At 54.0% G+C, this 15,382-nt stretch overlaps 1 protein-coding gene across 1 annotated transcript in view; it reads left to right on the top strand.

Annotated features, from left to right (window-relative positions):
- The first annotated feature begins 12,998 nt into the window (after positions 1-12,998).
- LOC142829940 (scavenger receptor cysteine-rich type 1 protein M130-like) overlaps positions 12,999-15,382 on the top strand; it is a 72,263-nt gene continuing 69,879 nt past the window's right edge. Inside the window, exon 1 of the mRNA XM_075932623.1 lies at positions 12,999-13,062. Within this exon, the coding sequence (XP_075788738.1) occupies positions 12,999-13,062 (64 nt within the window). The remainder of the gene's footprint in view (positions 13,063-15,382) is intronic.

The raw sequence follows: 15,382 nt of genomic DNA, 5'->3' as shown, positions 1-15,382 counted from the left end.
GGAAGAGCAGATGCCATTATGCATCGTGGGGGATGCGGCCTACCTTCTCATGCCATGGCTCCTCAAGCCTTACACCAGAAACCTGGACCCCAGCAGGGAACAATTTAATTCCCACCTGAACCGGGCCAGGAACCAGGTGGAGTGCGCCTTCGGTTGTCTCAAGGTGCTTCTGTTGCCTGCTCGCTCTCCTTGACGTGGGGAATCACAACATTGCCGAGGTGGTCGTGGCATGTTGTGTCCTCAACAACATTGTGGAGAGGAAGAGGAAGGTCTTCCTCTCGGGCTGGGGGACAGACGCCAGCTGTGAGGGTTGTGCGTTTGAGCAGCCCCGGGCAGCTGCCATCTGGCAGCCCCACCATGCTGGGGTGTGCATCCGGGGGGCCCTGAGAGAGAGGTTCTCGCAAGCACCCCAGTAAGTATCCCCAGGGTCTCCTACCAAGGGGCCCCTGCCTTGCAGCCACATCCTTTCCCCACCACAACCTCTCCCCTCCCTTCCCCCCTTCCCTCACTTCCCAGTAAACAAGCCTCTTTGTTTTGCAACCAAAAATAAACTGTCTTTACTTTACATCCACAAAAGGTGGGCAGGGAGAGGGAGCTCTAAACTGGGAGTGGGATTTAGGAATAGGAGGGGCAGCAGCCTGTGCCACCTCAGATGCAGGGGCCTCGTCGGGCTTGGGGGGTGGGTGCGGGGAACACAGGGAGGTGGTGAGGACAGAGGGCAGCATCAGGGTTGGTATAGTGGCAGGAGGAGGGCACATGCACATGTTGGGGGGCTGGAGGATAGGAGCCAGGAGGAGCAGCATGGTCCATTTGTGCCACCATGCTGGCCATGAGGTTGCCAAGGTGAGCGCACTGCTCCATTAACTGGCCCCAGGCATGTTACCGCCACTCATGGCCAGAGCGGACCTTCTGAGCCATCGGTCACTCCATCCTCTCTATGTCTGTGACATGCCACCACAGGAGCTGGTCCAGTACCCTGGTGCGCCTTTGTGTCCCCCAGCCTGTGGCAGGTAGCAGAGGTGGACTGGCTGGTCCCTCACTCCCGGCTGATCCAGGTGTGAAGAACACAGAGAGGGAGAGGCGGTCAGTCATCCTGCAGACACTGTCCCTGAGGCCATGCCCTCCTCTGTGAACAGTGACCAACAGTCCATGGCCTAGAGGACCACGCTGCCTGCTTCCCCCCCCCCCCCCCAGCCCACAGACAAGCAGCCCAAGGAAGTGTCCAGCCACAGGGGGATTCCCTCAGGGGCGGCAGAGGCATCAGGAGCATCTTTGGGCTCCCTCAGGGCCACACACACAGGGGCAGCCTGTAGCACTGTCTACGAGTGCGGCTGCTGTCTTGCATGGGCAGGCATGGCCGTGTACTGTATGCTGCACTCCTCAGTGTGTGGGGGGGGGTTGGGTCTGCACCCTTGTGGCTAGGCTGCTTCCAGCTGGTGCCCTGCCCCCCAGTGGTAGGATGTGTGTGTCCAGAAAGATTCCAGGCATGCTCAGGGGCTGCCTGCTGCATGTACATGCCACACATTAATGAGGCATGAGGGTGCACATGTGCGGACCACAACAATACTGATCTACACTGACCGGCACAGTAGAAAACAAGGAGCAGCTCTACTCTGACATGGACTCCATCATTAGGTTAACCCCAATGTATGACAAACTCATCCTGCTGGGAGACTTCCATGCTGAAGTTGGTAGAGCCAGCAGGGAAGTAGCAGTGTGACAGGATGACATGGCATGGGAAAGAGGAAGGAGAAGTAAGACAGGATGACGCGGCGTGGGAAAGACAAAGGAGCGGTGTGATAGCATGACATGGTGTGGGAAAGATGAAGGAGTGGTGAGACAGCCCAGCGAAATGTGCAGAACTGTCTGCTCAACACCCACACCAGCTATAGGCAAATGATAAATACCTGGATGTGCACAGGGTTGAAAAAATGAGGAAGGATGGCTCTTAATAAAGAGGGGGAGTTTTGTGCAAAAAGGAGCCATCTACACAGTTCCTTTTGCGCAAAAGCCTCTTGTGCAAAAACGGCCCCTAATTAATTATGCAAATGAAGTGTTGCAATATGCTGATCAATGATTCATTTGCATAGGTTTTTGCGCAAGAGAGGTGCAGTGTAGATGTAGGCTTAGAGATTTATACATCATAATCAAGACTTTGAATTGTGCCAGGTCATTCAACAGCAAGACTGCCAGGGTATGTCTACACTGCCACCCTAGTTCGAACTAGGGAGGCTAATGTAGGCATTCGAAGTTGCAAATGAAGCCCAGGATTTAAATATCCTGGGCTTCATTGGCATCTTGCTGGGTGCCACCATTTTTAAATCCCCCTTAGTGAGGACTCCGTGCCCGCGGCTACACTCTCTAATTTGAACTACCGTTACTCCTCGTGGAACAGAGGGATACAGTCTAGACGTAGCCCCAGAGTGAACCTTTCAAAGTACAAACAGGAGTCAAACGGGCTGTATCATTGCCCCAAACATGTTCATGGTCTTTATTACTGTCAATTTCTACCTAATTGCTGCTCCCAGCTGGCATTGAAATCATCTACAGAATGGATAGGAAGCTGTTTAGGATTAGCAGGCTGAAAGCTAAGAGTAAGATTTCCACCACATCTCTTGCGGACCTTCAGTCTGCTGATCACAATGCAGTTTTTTCCCACTCTGAGAAAGATCTTCAGGCTATATTGAATGTGCTTGGTGATGCTTATACATGTCCCAGTCTCACCCTCAACATCAAGAAGAACAAAGTGTGCCACCAGCCCTGTTCAAATGAAGTACCACTTATTTTCAGGAGAATAACTCCTGCGTAAGAGGGGGGTTTTGCACAAGAAGGAGCAGTGTAGAAAGCTCCTTCTTACGCAAACCTCCTCCCACAAAATGGCAGCTCATTAGGTATGCAAATATGGCGCAACAATATTCATTCCCACTCCTCATTTGCATATCTTCTTGCACAATAAATCGCAGTATAGATGTAGCCCTAGGGGTAGAGTGAGGAGCATTTGGCTGGAGGAAGCTAATCAGAAGAAGGTTCATCTGTGAGTAAGCAGGTGGGGGTTTTACAAATCCAGAAGACCAGCAATGGTGTGAAAGGGGCATCAGTGAAGAAGCTTGCTGCCCCCCTCCCTGGGGTAAGGGAGAGGGAAGTGAAGAGGAAGTGCAGTAAGAAGGAGGACAGAGGCGAGAGCAGTAAATTAATGGTAATGTTCCTTCGACCAGTGGGACCACACCTAGAACCTGGACAGGAACCCACAGTGAAGATGGGCCTGGGTTCCCCTTCCAGCCAGTGATGGTGTTAGTGGCAGTGGGTATGAGGACTGCAGGAGTCCCAGCACACGTGATGTAGTCAGGGCAGCAGACATGATCCCTAGCTTCCCTCTAAGCTACATGGCTGAAGGGCTGCACAGCTGCCTATGAAGTCGCACACAGGGGCTCATGGCTGCAGTGGGGAGAGGTGTCTGTCAACCAACAAAGACCTGCTGCGGCCGGGGGGCGGGTGCCTCCCCCTGCCAACCCAGCCCTGGCAGGGACCTGCTGTGGTGTCAGAGAGGTGCCTGTCACCTGGCCCTGCGCTGCTGTGGTGAGAGGGCTGGGGAGAGTTCTTTCTCCTCCAGGCAGCCTGCACCACAAACCCCTCACCCCAAGGCCCATCCCAGATCTGCACCCACAGACAGAGCCCTCCCCTACACCCCAACCCTCTGCCCCGGCCATGATGCCTCCTCCAACACCATGAACCCTTCAGCCCCATCCCCGCCACAGACTGCCCATATGTAGAATGAATTTTGTTCTGTGCACCTTATGGGCATGAGATGTCACACGGGGCCTTCAGACTGATGCACAGAACAATCTTTCTCCCACACATGGACATATACAATAGGGGGAACCTTGAGGGGGCTCCCTGATGCAGCGTGTGGGGGTGACAGAGACTTGGAAGAGCCATGCCCCGGACATGGGGGATGCTGAGTACCCTGCCTGAGTTCCAAAGAGGCAGCAGGAGTGAGAGAGGGACTGCAGAGGGATGGAGGGACAGGGAGGGGGATCGACCGGGTGAGCTAATCCAGAGTGACCAGGAAGAGGCATCATCCCAGCAGCGAGTGGAGCCTCCCATCACACCCAGAGCCAGGTCATTTTTCAACTCAGTCCAGCCTGGTTCTCTGGCCTTTAATTCTCCTGGTGACCTGCAGTGGCTGTTACGGTTCTGTTACATTATTGTAGCATCCAAAGGCCCAATATGGTCACAGATACAAATACAGAGAGAACTCAAGAACAAATGCACGACTGGAGCTGTCTTGTGTGTCATGTGGCCAGACTCAGAGTTCGAGCAGAGTGTTCCCGTAACAGGTGGGAGTGGAGGGAATGTGAGTTGTGTGCAAGTTTGTAGGGCTTGGGGTTTTTTTAAATAAAAATGTAGAGCTGAAAACTTTATACACCTGGGCTTTATTGCCAGGACTTCGAGACTCTGCCGACAGAACCCAGATTGTCCCTCAGAATAGATTCCCTAATAACAACGGCACTGCCTTGAGCTGTACACCGACCAGGTTCCCAGCAGGGAGCCCCTCTGCTCTGATCCTCACCAGGAGGAGGCAGCTTCATAACAGCAAAGAGGTATCAGAGTAAAAGTCCCTTCAGTGAACCTTTGTGTAAAACTGCTCCTGCCTCCCAACGAGAGCGGCATGTTTCAGAGGAACTAGAGTGAGGGTCGTTCCCCATGCCTGTGCTAAACGCTTGTGAAGAAGGTCAATCTTTCCATGAGGAGCACATCTGACAAAGTGGGTTTTACCCATGAAAGCTAGGCCCAAATAAATCTGTTAGGGTGCGTCTACACTGCACCATTACTCTGGATTAACAGCTGTTATTTCAGAATAACAATGTGAGCGTCTTCACAATTGTGTTATTTTGAAAGAAAATTTTTCTGACATTTGCAAACCTCATTCCATGAGGAAAAACACCTCTTCTGAAACAGCTATTTCAGAAGAGAGTTGTGTGGATGAGGCACAGGGAATTATTTCAAAATAAGGGGCCTCCAGGAAATCCCATAGTGCCCTACTAGCCACTCTGTCCCAACTCCTCAGGACTCTATAGTTCCTGTTCCTCTGCAGCCCTTAAAGCTGCAGACACAGGGGAAAGGGCTTGTGGCAGGAAGCTGGCCTTCACAGCCTCCAAACACATCCCAGCTGCCACAGCACGGCATCTGGCCAGCACAGTAGACCCTTAAGCCCCCCAAGAGCCTCCTGTCTATCCCAGGGAGCACTCAATGGGCTCCCATGAGCCTGCTGGGAGCCACAAAAAGCATGTGCCATCCTGGTCTGGGACAGAGATCCCTTCCATTGGATCCTAGTGTGGTCAGCAAATTCCTTTGCCTGCTTGTCCCTGGGACAAAGGGGGGTGGGAAACATCATCTCCTGGGGACATCTGGGCCTCTGTAGGAAAGGACCCGCTGTCCAGGCCACTTATAATATTGCTTCCAGGACATCACTGCCCTCTGATCTGAGAACTGTCAGTCTCGGCTCACAGATGAGGGCAAGGCCACAGGGACAGTGTCTCTAAGGATGACTGACCCTCTCTCTTCATTGTCCGCGGCACTGGAGGACCCAGAAAGACCTGATGCGGGAGCAGGTCTCCATGCTCTGTTACCTGAAGGAGTCACTGGTCCAGAAGGTCTGGGGGGACACAAACTGGCAGAGAGACATGTGGACGCAATAGCTGCAGCAGGGATGCAACATGTGCACAACAGTATAGGCCCTTCTGGCCCACCCGGAGCCAGCTCCTGCTCCTGCTCCTGCTCCTGTCCCAGTCCCAGGTCCTGGTCCTGGTCCTGGTACTTCCCCCCCTCCCATTCCTGACCCTGCTCCCTTCCACTTATTCCCCTAGTCTCCCCAGACTCCCTCATCCCCAAAGTCGCCAAGGTCCCTGCTCACGAGTCGGAGGAAACACCTGAGCCACACGCCACTCTCAGCCCTGAGCCTCTCCTGCCCCTCCCCCTGTCAGTTCCCTCCCCCCTCCAAGGTTTTATCCCCCCTCCTCTCCCTTCCCAGTTACTTCTACCCCAAGTAAATCACAATACAATTCTGGTTTTAACAACCATTTTTATTGTCTCTGCAGGGGAAAGGGGTGGATGGGGGATGAGAAAGGTTGTTGGAGGAAAGGCAGAGATTGGCAAGGCACAGGCCCCTCTGGGGAGGCCCTGGGGAGAGTTTCACTGGGGTCCTTGTGAGAAACTTTCCCTCAGGGCCTCCCTGATGCCCACCCCTGCCTGATGGGCCTGCCGCATGGCAGCTGTGTGCGGCTGCTCAAAGGCTCTTCCTTTCTGGCCGGACACTACCCCCCATCCCAGAAGAAAGGCCTCCCCCTTCCTCTTCACTCTGTTGTGGAGCACACAACATGAGGAAACCCCCTGGGGGATGTTGTGCTCCCCACATCGAGGCAGGTCAGGAAGCACCTCGGTCCTGCTTTCAGGGACCCAAAGGCTCATTCTTCCTGCATGCAGCCCAGGCGGCCATTGAAGCGATCCTTGCTCAGGTCAAGGTGGCCAGTGTTCGGCTTCATTAGCCACACCATGAGGGGGAAGGCTAAATCCCCCACAATGCACAGTGGCATGTCCATGTCCCCGACCCTGATGCAGCACTCAGGGAAGAAAGTGCAGGCCTCCAGCTTTTGGCAGAGGCTGGAATTTCTGAAGACACGGGCATCACGCACCTTCCCTGATCAGCTGACGAAGATGTCCAAAAACTGGCTGCGGTGGTTGACAAGGGCCTACAAGACCATCGACTGCAGAACTACCCAGGGATGGGACTTCCCCCTCACCCTCCACTCTCCCAGCGCTCTCAACCCTCCCCTTCCCTTAGAGTCCCCCTTCGCAGTACTTCCTCCCCCCCTCCCCCGTGGAACTGAAACCTGAGACTGCCATACCTGCATAATGAGAGTCCTGATGGTTGATTTCCCCATGGCGAACTGGTTGCCCACAGATTGGTAACTGTCTGGCAAAGCAAGCTTTCACAGGGCGATGGCGACCCGCTTCTTGCGGGGGATGGTGAGTCTCATCTGTGTGTCCCATCATGTGAGGGCAGGGGTAAGCCAGGCACACAGCTCCAGGAAAGTCTCCTTCCTCATACGCAAGTTCTGGAGCCATGGCTGGTTGTCCCATCACTCCATGACGAGCTAATCTTACCTGTCAGAACTGGTGTCCAACCTCCAGAAGCAGCGCTCCACTGTGGGATACATCTGGAAGAGCTGTGCTCCCAGACACATGTTGAGGGGTCCTCAAGCAGCTCAGGGTCGTGTTACTTCAAGGCCTGGAGGGCAGCCTGCAGAAGCACAGCAGTGTGGGGCCATCGCGTGCCCAGAGGCAGCTCTGGCTTCATAGCAGGGAGTGCTGTGGTGTCCTGAAGCAGGGCAATCAAATCACACAGTGGAAATGGTAGGCAAGCAAGCAGAAGAACCTGAGAAATGGCTGGACGGGGGTCCCTTTAAGCACGTATCTCCAAGAAGTCACTGCTGACCTAATGCCCTGCCTGAACTGCCTCTGGGTGGCCTTACATGAGAGATAGCATCCAATCAGTGTGGACACTATGTCTCAAAATAGCAAATCGCTATTTCATTGCTGTTTTTGTGTGTATACGCGCTATTTTGAAACAAGCTTTTTTAGAAGAAGCTTGCAGTGTAGACGTACCCTATCTCTCTAAGGTGCCACAGGACACCTCATTACTTTTGCAGATGCAGACTAACATGGCTACCCCTCCCAATCTTTCCATGGCCATGCTTGTCACTAAGCCCCATCTTCCTGTGATATATGCAATTCTAGCACATATGCCCAAACCTAAAAGTCGTTACTTAGGCACTCGGCCTCAGCCAAAGTACTCCTGACAATGTCTATATTCATGGAGGCTCTGTGGGTGTGTCTAAACTACATGGCTCCATCGACGGAGCCATGTAGATTAGGCAGGACGGCAAAGGGAAATTGAAGAGGCGATTTAAATAATCACCGCTTCATTTAAATAAAAATGGCCACCGCGCTATGCTGATCAGCTGTTTGTTGGCTCAGGGCTACAGTCTAGATGGGGATCTGCCGATACCAGAACTCTTCATCGGCAGATCCTTTATGCCCCATGAAGGAGGTTATTTCGAAATAACGCGTCTACACATAAAATGCATTTCAAAATAGCATTTTGCTATTTTGAAATAGCACGTCCACACTGAGTGGACTCTGAATTGCATTTAAGGCTGGCCAGAACCAGTTCCAGCAGGGCACCAGATCAGGACTTACTGTGTGGGGCTGCTGCCTGAGCCTATCTGAGGGCTATGCTTAAAGGGATCCTCCCCCGCCCCGGGCAGCCAGTTCTCAGGTTTCCTTGCTTGCTTGTCTACTTCAATGAGGGACAGCAAAGCATTTTGTCTCTGCCCTCACTCGGGACACCACAGCACTTGGCACCATGGAGCCAGAGCTGCCCCTGGGCACTCTGGTGCTCATTTTGGATGTCTTGCTGCAAGCCTGGCAGCAAATGCTGGAGACTGCCTGGCAACTTCTGTGGCAGCCCAACCCCCAGGTCCTCTTCTGGACCCCCCTGGGGGCTGTGGAGGGGCAGCAGCTGGATGCCAGCGTGCCCTGCCACATCTGGTGTCTGGACATCAGCAGTGATTGGTGGGACCACATCATCCTGGAGCGCTGGGGAGACGAACAGTGAACCCAGAACTTCAGGATGAAGAAGGACACATTCTTTGAGCTCTGTGAGTGGTTCTCCCCTGCTCTGTGGTGATGGGACACACACATGAAGCCCGCCATTCCCCTCTACAAGAGTGTGGCCATCACCCTCTGGAAGCTCTCCACGCCGGATAGCTACCGATCCTTCGGCAACCAGTTCGGCATGGGGAGATCCACCGTTGGAGCAGTGCTCATGCAGGTATGGCAGTCTCCGGCCACTGTGGTGGTGGGGGTGTCTGAGGAGGGGATGGGCTGCCCTAGGGAAAAGAGGAGGAGGGGTGCAAGTCCCCTACACAGGAGGGTTTGTTCTGTCCCAGCCACACTACAGACTGCCAGCGGTGGCCAGGATTGCAGGGGCGGTTGCTCCTTAGGGTAGTGGGCATGGGGTAGTGGCGGGGAAGGAGCACTCTCAGCCACCCTGTAACCCCAGTGACTATCGGTGGTTTTGTGTGTCCCTCTGCAGGTGGTCAAAGCCATCAATAAAATGCTGCTCCGCAGAATCATCCGCCTCACCAATGTGGGTGCAGTCATCAAGGAGTTTGGCACCCTGGGCTTCCTCAGTTGCGGCGGCGGGGGCAATTGATGGGATGCACATCCCCATCCGTGCTCCGGAACACCAGGCCTCCCTGTACATCAACTGGAAGAGGTACTTCTCGGTCATCTTGCAGGCTGTGTCTGACCACCGGGGCCAGTTCGTGGACATTAACGGCAAAGCACATGACTTGCAAGTTTACTGCAACTCCTCTGTGTGCCAGAGGCTGCATTCTAGGACCTTCTTCCCTGATCACCACATCAGGGTCAGGGATGTGGACGTGCCTGTCTGCCTGGTGGGGAATGTGGCCTATCCGCTACAACCCTGGCTCATGAAGTCCTGCATGGGGCACCTCAACCCCTCCTGGAAGGCCTTTAATGCCAGGCTTGGCAGGGCCAGCATTGTGGTGGAGGGGGTGTTTGGCCAGCCAAAGGCCTGATTTAGATGCCTCCTCACCCGCCTCAACCTCTCCGAGAGGAATAATCCGCACGTGGTGGCAGTGTGCTGTGTGCTGCACAATTTGTGTGAGCAGAAGGGGGAGGTTTTCCTGCCAGGCTGGATGGCAGAGTCCAACCACTTGGCTGGCCTGTACGCGCAGCCCTGCACAGCTGCCAGCCAGGAGGCCCATCGGGGGGCTACTGGTATTTGGGAGGCCCTGCAGGAGAGCTTCCAGATGAAGGAGTGAAGTCTCCCTGGCATGCCTCACTGGGGCCTTGTGCCTTATTCCATCCTCATGTGCTTCCACTTTCACCCTCCCAAAGGGTATGTCTACACTACCCCCCTAGTTCGAACTAGGGGGGTAATGTATGCATACCGAACTTGCTAATGAAGCCCGGGATTTGAATTTCCCGGGCTTCATTAGCATAAAGCCGGCGCCGCCATTTTTAAAAGCCGGCTTGTTCGAACCCCGTGCCGCGCGGCTACACGCGGCACGGGCTAGATAGTTCGAACTATGTAGCCATTCCGATCTATCTGTACACCTCGTGGACCTGCCTTTGCAGTAACCCCAGGTGCTGCCGCTGGTATCCCTCCTGGTTCCGGGTGCACCTGCTGGCCCAGGTGTGGGAGGATGTCCTGGGCGGAGTAGTGCGCCCTGCACTCGCAGCTGGTGCAGCTGTGGAGAAACCAGACAGGTGGTCAGTTATCCCTGGGGACACAGTACGTGAAGCCCAGCCCCCCTCTGCAAGGTGAGGACAGCAGTTCTCTGCACCATCATGTCCTTCTATCCCCAGGAATGTGAGCTGGCCTGGGACTGCACCCGTGACCCTGTGCTGTATATAGTGTGGGTGTGGGGGAGGGAGGATGTGCCCTGCCTCTGTGTAGAGGGGGCTTGTGGAGGGAGGACATTGTGCAATGTCTCTCCCTGAAGCACAGAGCATGTCATGTGCTTTTATATATACATGGGTGTGGGTAACGGGCCAGGGCCCCTGTGTGGCAGCCAGATGGGGCCACATGCCCCGGCTGGCAAGGCACATGCACAAGTTGCTGCATGCTCCATGGTTAGCAAGGCCCACATGCGTGGTCCCTGGGCTCCCTCTCCCCCGTCCCACGCCACCTCACATAAGGGGACAGTGATGGCACTCACATGTTGAGGCCTTGGAAGACCGCGGTGATACTGCTGCTGCTGGTATGCCTCAGGGGTCCAGGTTAGTGCCATGCTGGGCATTGTCCTCCTCCTCCTCTCCCTCCATGCCCTGATCAGGGCCCTCTGCCCCAGGGTCAAAGACAACCTGGGGGGCACGGACTGTCCGGCCCCACAAGATGCAGTCCAGGGCCTCACAGTAGGGGAAGGGGTCTGGGTCTACCCCTGGTTGGGAGCTGCCCCCTATGGCTCTGGCATAGGCCTGCTGCAGCTCCTTAATTTTCAGGTGCGACTGCTCCTGGATGCGCATGTGGCCTTTGGTGGCCAGGCTGTCAGCCATCCGCCTGTAGACGGCCGAGTTCCTGCATCTAGTGCGGAGATCATGGACACTGGAGGCCTCCCCACAAACCTTGATCAGGTCCATGATCTCCAGACTGGACCAGGAAGGCCCTCGCCCTTTGCAGCCCCTGGAAGGCTCCTGGGAGCTGCCAGACTACTCCTGGAGAGTGGTGGAGGGCTGGCTGGCACTGGCTGGCTGGCTCATTTTGGGGCCTCTGGGTCAAGGGCAGCGCCTGCAGGCTCTGGGCTGGCAGGCCTAGAGGTAGAACAGGCCCTGTGGACAAAATGAGTCTACCCATTTAAGGGCTCTGGGTCTGGGGGAGACAGGGGGAGCAGAGGAGTTTTCCTGGTTTGGCCCAGAGTGGCCACCAGGGCACCCTGGGAAGGGCTGGAGGCCGCCTATTTTGAAATATGCACCTACACAGCTCTTATTTTGATTTAGCTATTTTGAATTTGGCGTTATTCCTCATAGAATGAGGTTTAACTGATTTGAAATAAGCGTTTAATTAATTTCAAAATAGCAGTTTGCCTGTGTAGACGTTATTAAAGTTAATTCGAAATAACGGCTGTTATTTTGAATTAACTTTGATGTGTAGACCTATCCTAAAAAACTCGAGAACAGAGATTGCATTGGAAATGGAGAAATAGCACAGAAACAAATTCACATGGTGATGATTGGTGCAATTTCCTGTTTCTTATCATTGTTTTTAAGTGGACAGAGAATAGAGAGAGGAAGATTGGCAGGACTGGGGCTGAAACAAGGATAAAATAAGAAGAGAGAAGGAAGAGGTACAGCCTTTCACCTGCTAAGCTGCTCTTTGCTGGGGGTTTTGCTGGAATCACACCTGAGTTGAATTTTAAGGAGGGATTAGAAGGAGGATCAGGTAGAGCTGCAGACAGACAGAAAGAGAAGTGTAGGTTGCAAAGTAAAGGTAAAGGGTCAAAGATGATTCTCTTAGTCAAAGCACTTGCCACAGGTCTCTTTAGCAAGAGCCTGAGGTGAGGGGGGTGTTAGCCAGTCATTACTCTGCGCCATGTACCCCGGCCCTTTCCCTGTTACTTTGCCTGTGTCCCAAGAACTGAGTAAACTTGCTTCCAAAGAGCCTCCCCTCCCCCACGTGACAGCACTGATGGGCTTGGTGAATGCAGGACTTCCTGCTGCAAGAAAGAAGGCCATGGCCACTCAGGAAGCCCTAGTCTCTGTCCCTAAGGATCATGGTCTAGGCAGGAAATCCCAAGGCCTGTTCGTAGAAGAGCCACCAGCATTACAGATGGTGCTGGGCAATTCTGCTTGTCCAACAGCTGCCCTAAGTGGCACAACCTGGATTTAGTGAATGGTCCTTGTCTGCAAGTGGCCATGTCCTACACTCAGAGTGTGTGCTGTAATGGTCCCCTTTGGCACTTGGGATTTCTTCCGTGTGTTTAAACTACCAGCCTCTAATGTCTCCCAATTGATGTTTAACACAATATAGAATCTTTCGGGGGGAGAAGCAGCACGAACACAGTTTGTACGGCACTTTTCTCTCCTGCATCAGAGACTGGGGGTAACCGGATGATCTGAGACGCTGGCAAACCTGACGTCAGGAGAGGCTCATCACTCAATATGGTGATGTTTCTTGCTTTTAGGTTTTACTGGCTGTTTGAGCTGCCTAAAGTCACAGATCAAACCACTGATAATAACTAAAAAGGCAGGTGGGTTTGCTATTGGCTCCTTCCCGCAGCTGACACCAGCCTCTGAATCTATATATTCCCCTTCCATGGCTTTGTTGTTACTAGTGAGACTCAAAGGAGCCCTGGCAGGTGTTTGGTGGCAGCCAATGCAGGGGTGGGGGACAGCAGGTCAGGCTGGCAATGAAAGGACATCTCTGCACACTACTGCTGTGGCTTCTTCTCCTGCCAGTTGAGGACACAGCAGGTAAGTCTCCTCTGTGCTGTTCCTGGGGAGCTCGGTGAACTGACCTGGCTCTAGAGGCAGGTCTTAGCTGCAACAGAGTTTGAGCTGCTTGCAGATTTTCCCTTGGGGCAGGGAGTCCGTTATAAAAATGGGGAGGCAGGTGACTAAGAATAACAAGAGGCTGGGCATTCACATCACTGAAGGATCGTTGGGAGCACGTTACACTGGTTGCTTGTCTCTAGGTGGAGGTTAAGTTACAGGTTATCATTTATAGACCCCAAATGAGCTGGAACCAGGGTTCCTGTGGGGTCACTTCTCTTCCTGTGCTGCATGGCACAGCTGTGGCCAGCAGAGACCCCCACCCCTTATAAAGGGCAGGAGTGGGTGCCTGGCAGGACTGTGGAACTTATGTCAGCATAAGGGCCAAAATAGCCCAGAGCTGATGAACTTGGCTCACCTCAAACCCCCCTTTTCTGTGGTGTGTTTGGGGAGGACTCATGGCCGGGCTGCACCAGAGAAAGAGGCGGGAAGGACTTTCTGACGTGTCTGGCTGACTGAGACCCTTGTGAAATGGTCACTTGGTGCCACTGGGATTGGCACGTGGTGTCAGTGCACAGAGCTGCCTAGAGCCTCGGCTCGGCACTGGGTTAGTATTCTACCCCCGTAAATACCCCAGTCACTTGGGATCCCACGGAAATGTGGGTTTGGTCCAGACTCAGACAGCTGCAAGAGCCAAGTCTTGGAACCTTCCTCCCCCTTTCACTCTCTCAAGCCAATGTGTGTGTGTTGTTTTGCATGTCTGTGCGTTGTTGTTTGTGTGTGTTGTGCTGCAGTGCCCTGTCCCAATAAGTTTACTGGAAGAAGATTTGTCCTGAAGGAGCCTACCCTCTACCTCTGGGGCTCCTGCTGGAGCAGAGAAATTTTGATTCCCAGCTGGAGTTGAGAGAGGCTTGACCAGCAGGAGCCGTGTGGCCAAGGTGCTGTATCTGCCTCTCGTGGCCATGTTGGTTTCACTCCAGGCTGCCCCAGCCCAGTTCCAGGGCTGCTCTCATGCCGCCAGCCCAGAGGGGGCTGCAGGCTGGGTTCTGGTCCGTGTCCCAGCTCCAGGCAGATGTAACAGCAGTAGGAGGCTCAGGGCAGGGCTGACAGCTGCATGTGTGGGTGCATCTTAGGGGAGGAATGTAATTTGAAGATTCCAAACCTGATCCAAATTCAGGTGAAAATCCCATGTGGGACCCAGACGTGATTTGGCAAATGCAGCCTGTTGGCCTGGGGTTTGCAGCATGAGAATGATTCCTGGGTCTGGCAGGGCAGTGGGGCACTTTATCCAAAATACACGTGTGAGTGATTGCCTTGGGGAAAAGCCTCCCCTCCGGTGTGTTTCCCAGACAGCTCAGTACCTGTGCAGTGAGTGGGGGGCTGGTACCCAGCACATCCGGGGCAAGCCAAGCTGTCGGGCAGAGACTTTCACACTCCCAAGCCGTTCAGCTGTAACACGCTGGGTTAGAGCCCCCAAAACAGCTGTGCACAGTCAAACAGCAGAGCACTCTGTGGGGCCGCCTGGTGATCAGCCGGACAGTGCAGGGCATGGGCAGGTGTTTCCATGTGGAGGGGTACATGAGTGTGCAGCTACTTGTGGGATAGTGTCACGCAGTGATGCCAAGCGCCTGTTCAGCTCTCGTAAAGTTGTGTTGCATTGATGAGCAAATGGGCATCATCTCTGAGATGTGTGGATTTTCGGTGGGAAATATGAATTTGCTTCACATGAGGTAGACACAAAGATGCGGTGAAATACACAATGGAGGGAAGATCAAGCTGTCGTTGCTTTTCCTTTTCCCTCCATGCCCCAGTCTTCCTCCCTGGGCCCTGATCTGCCACGTCAGATTATGTTGCATGATTTTTGACCTACAGTGGGAAAACAAATCTGTGCAATGTGGGGTCCAGGCAAACAAATAAGGAAATATCAGGGATGGACCAAAGCTGCGGGTTTCACGCCCACAGCCAGCTCTGGATCCCCAGTGTTCGGAGAGCTGGGCGAGGTCCTTCTTCCAAGCTGGGCTACAGAAGTGCAGCAGGCACATGCTAGGTGCCGTGTGTAATGTGGCTGTTACACTCAGGTGTTGACGGCTGCTGTCACAGAGCCTTGAGCTGAAAGTAAATCACAGACATTGTGACAGCCAGTGGGGGTGCCCAGCGCTCTCCAGCCAATGGAGTATTCAAGATCCTTTATGTAGCGGTAACCCAGCTGCAGAAAGTGGGGGGCTACTGCCCAGGACCCAGGGCACATAGTCATGGGGAGGCTGAGCTAGGCCAGGGAATGGGCAGGATGCTGGAGTTGGAC

This window comes from Pelodiscus sinensis, chromosome 1 (assembly GCF_049634645.1).
Source record: "Pelodiscus sinensis isolate JC-2024 chromosome 1, ASM4963464v1, whole genome shotgun sequence".
NCBI classification, from domain to species: domain Eukaryota; kingdom Metazoa; phylum Chordata; order Testudines; family Trionychidae; genus Pelodiscus; species Pelodiscus sinensis.
This window is presented reverse-complemented; position numbering and strand designations above follow the sequence as displayed.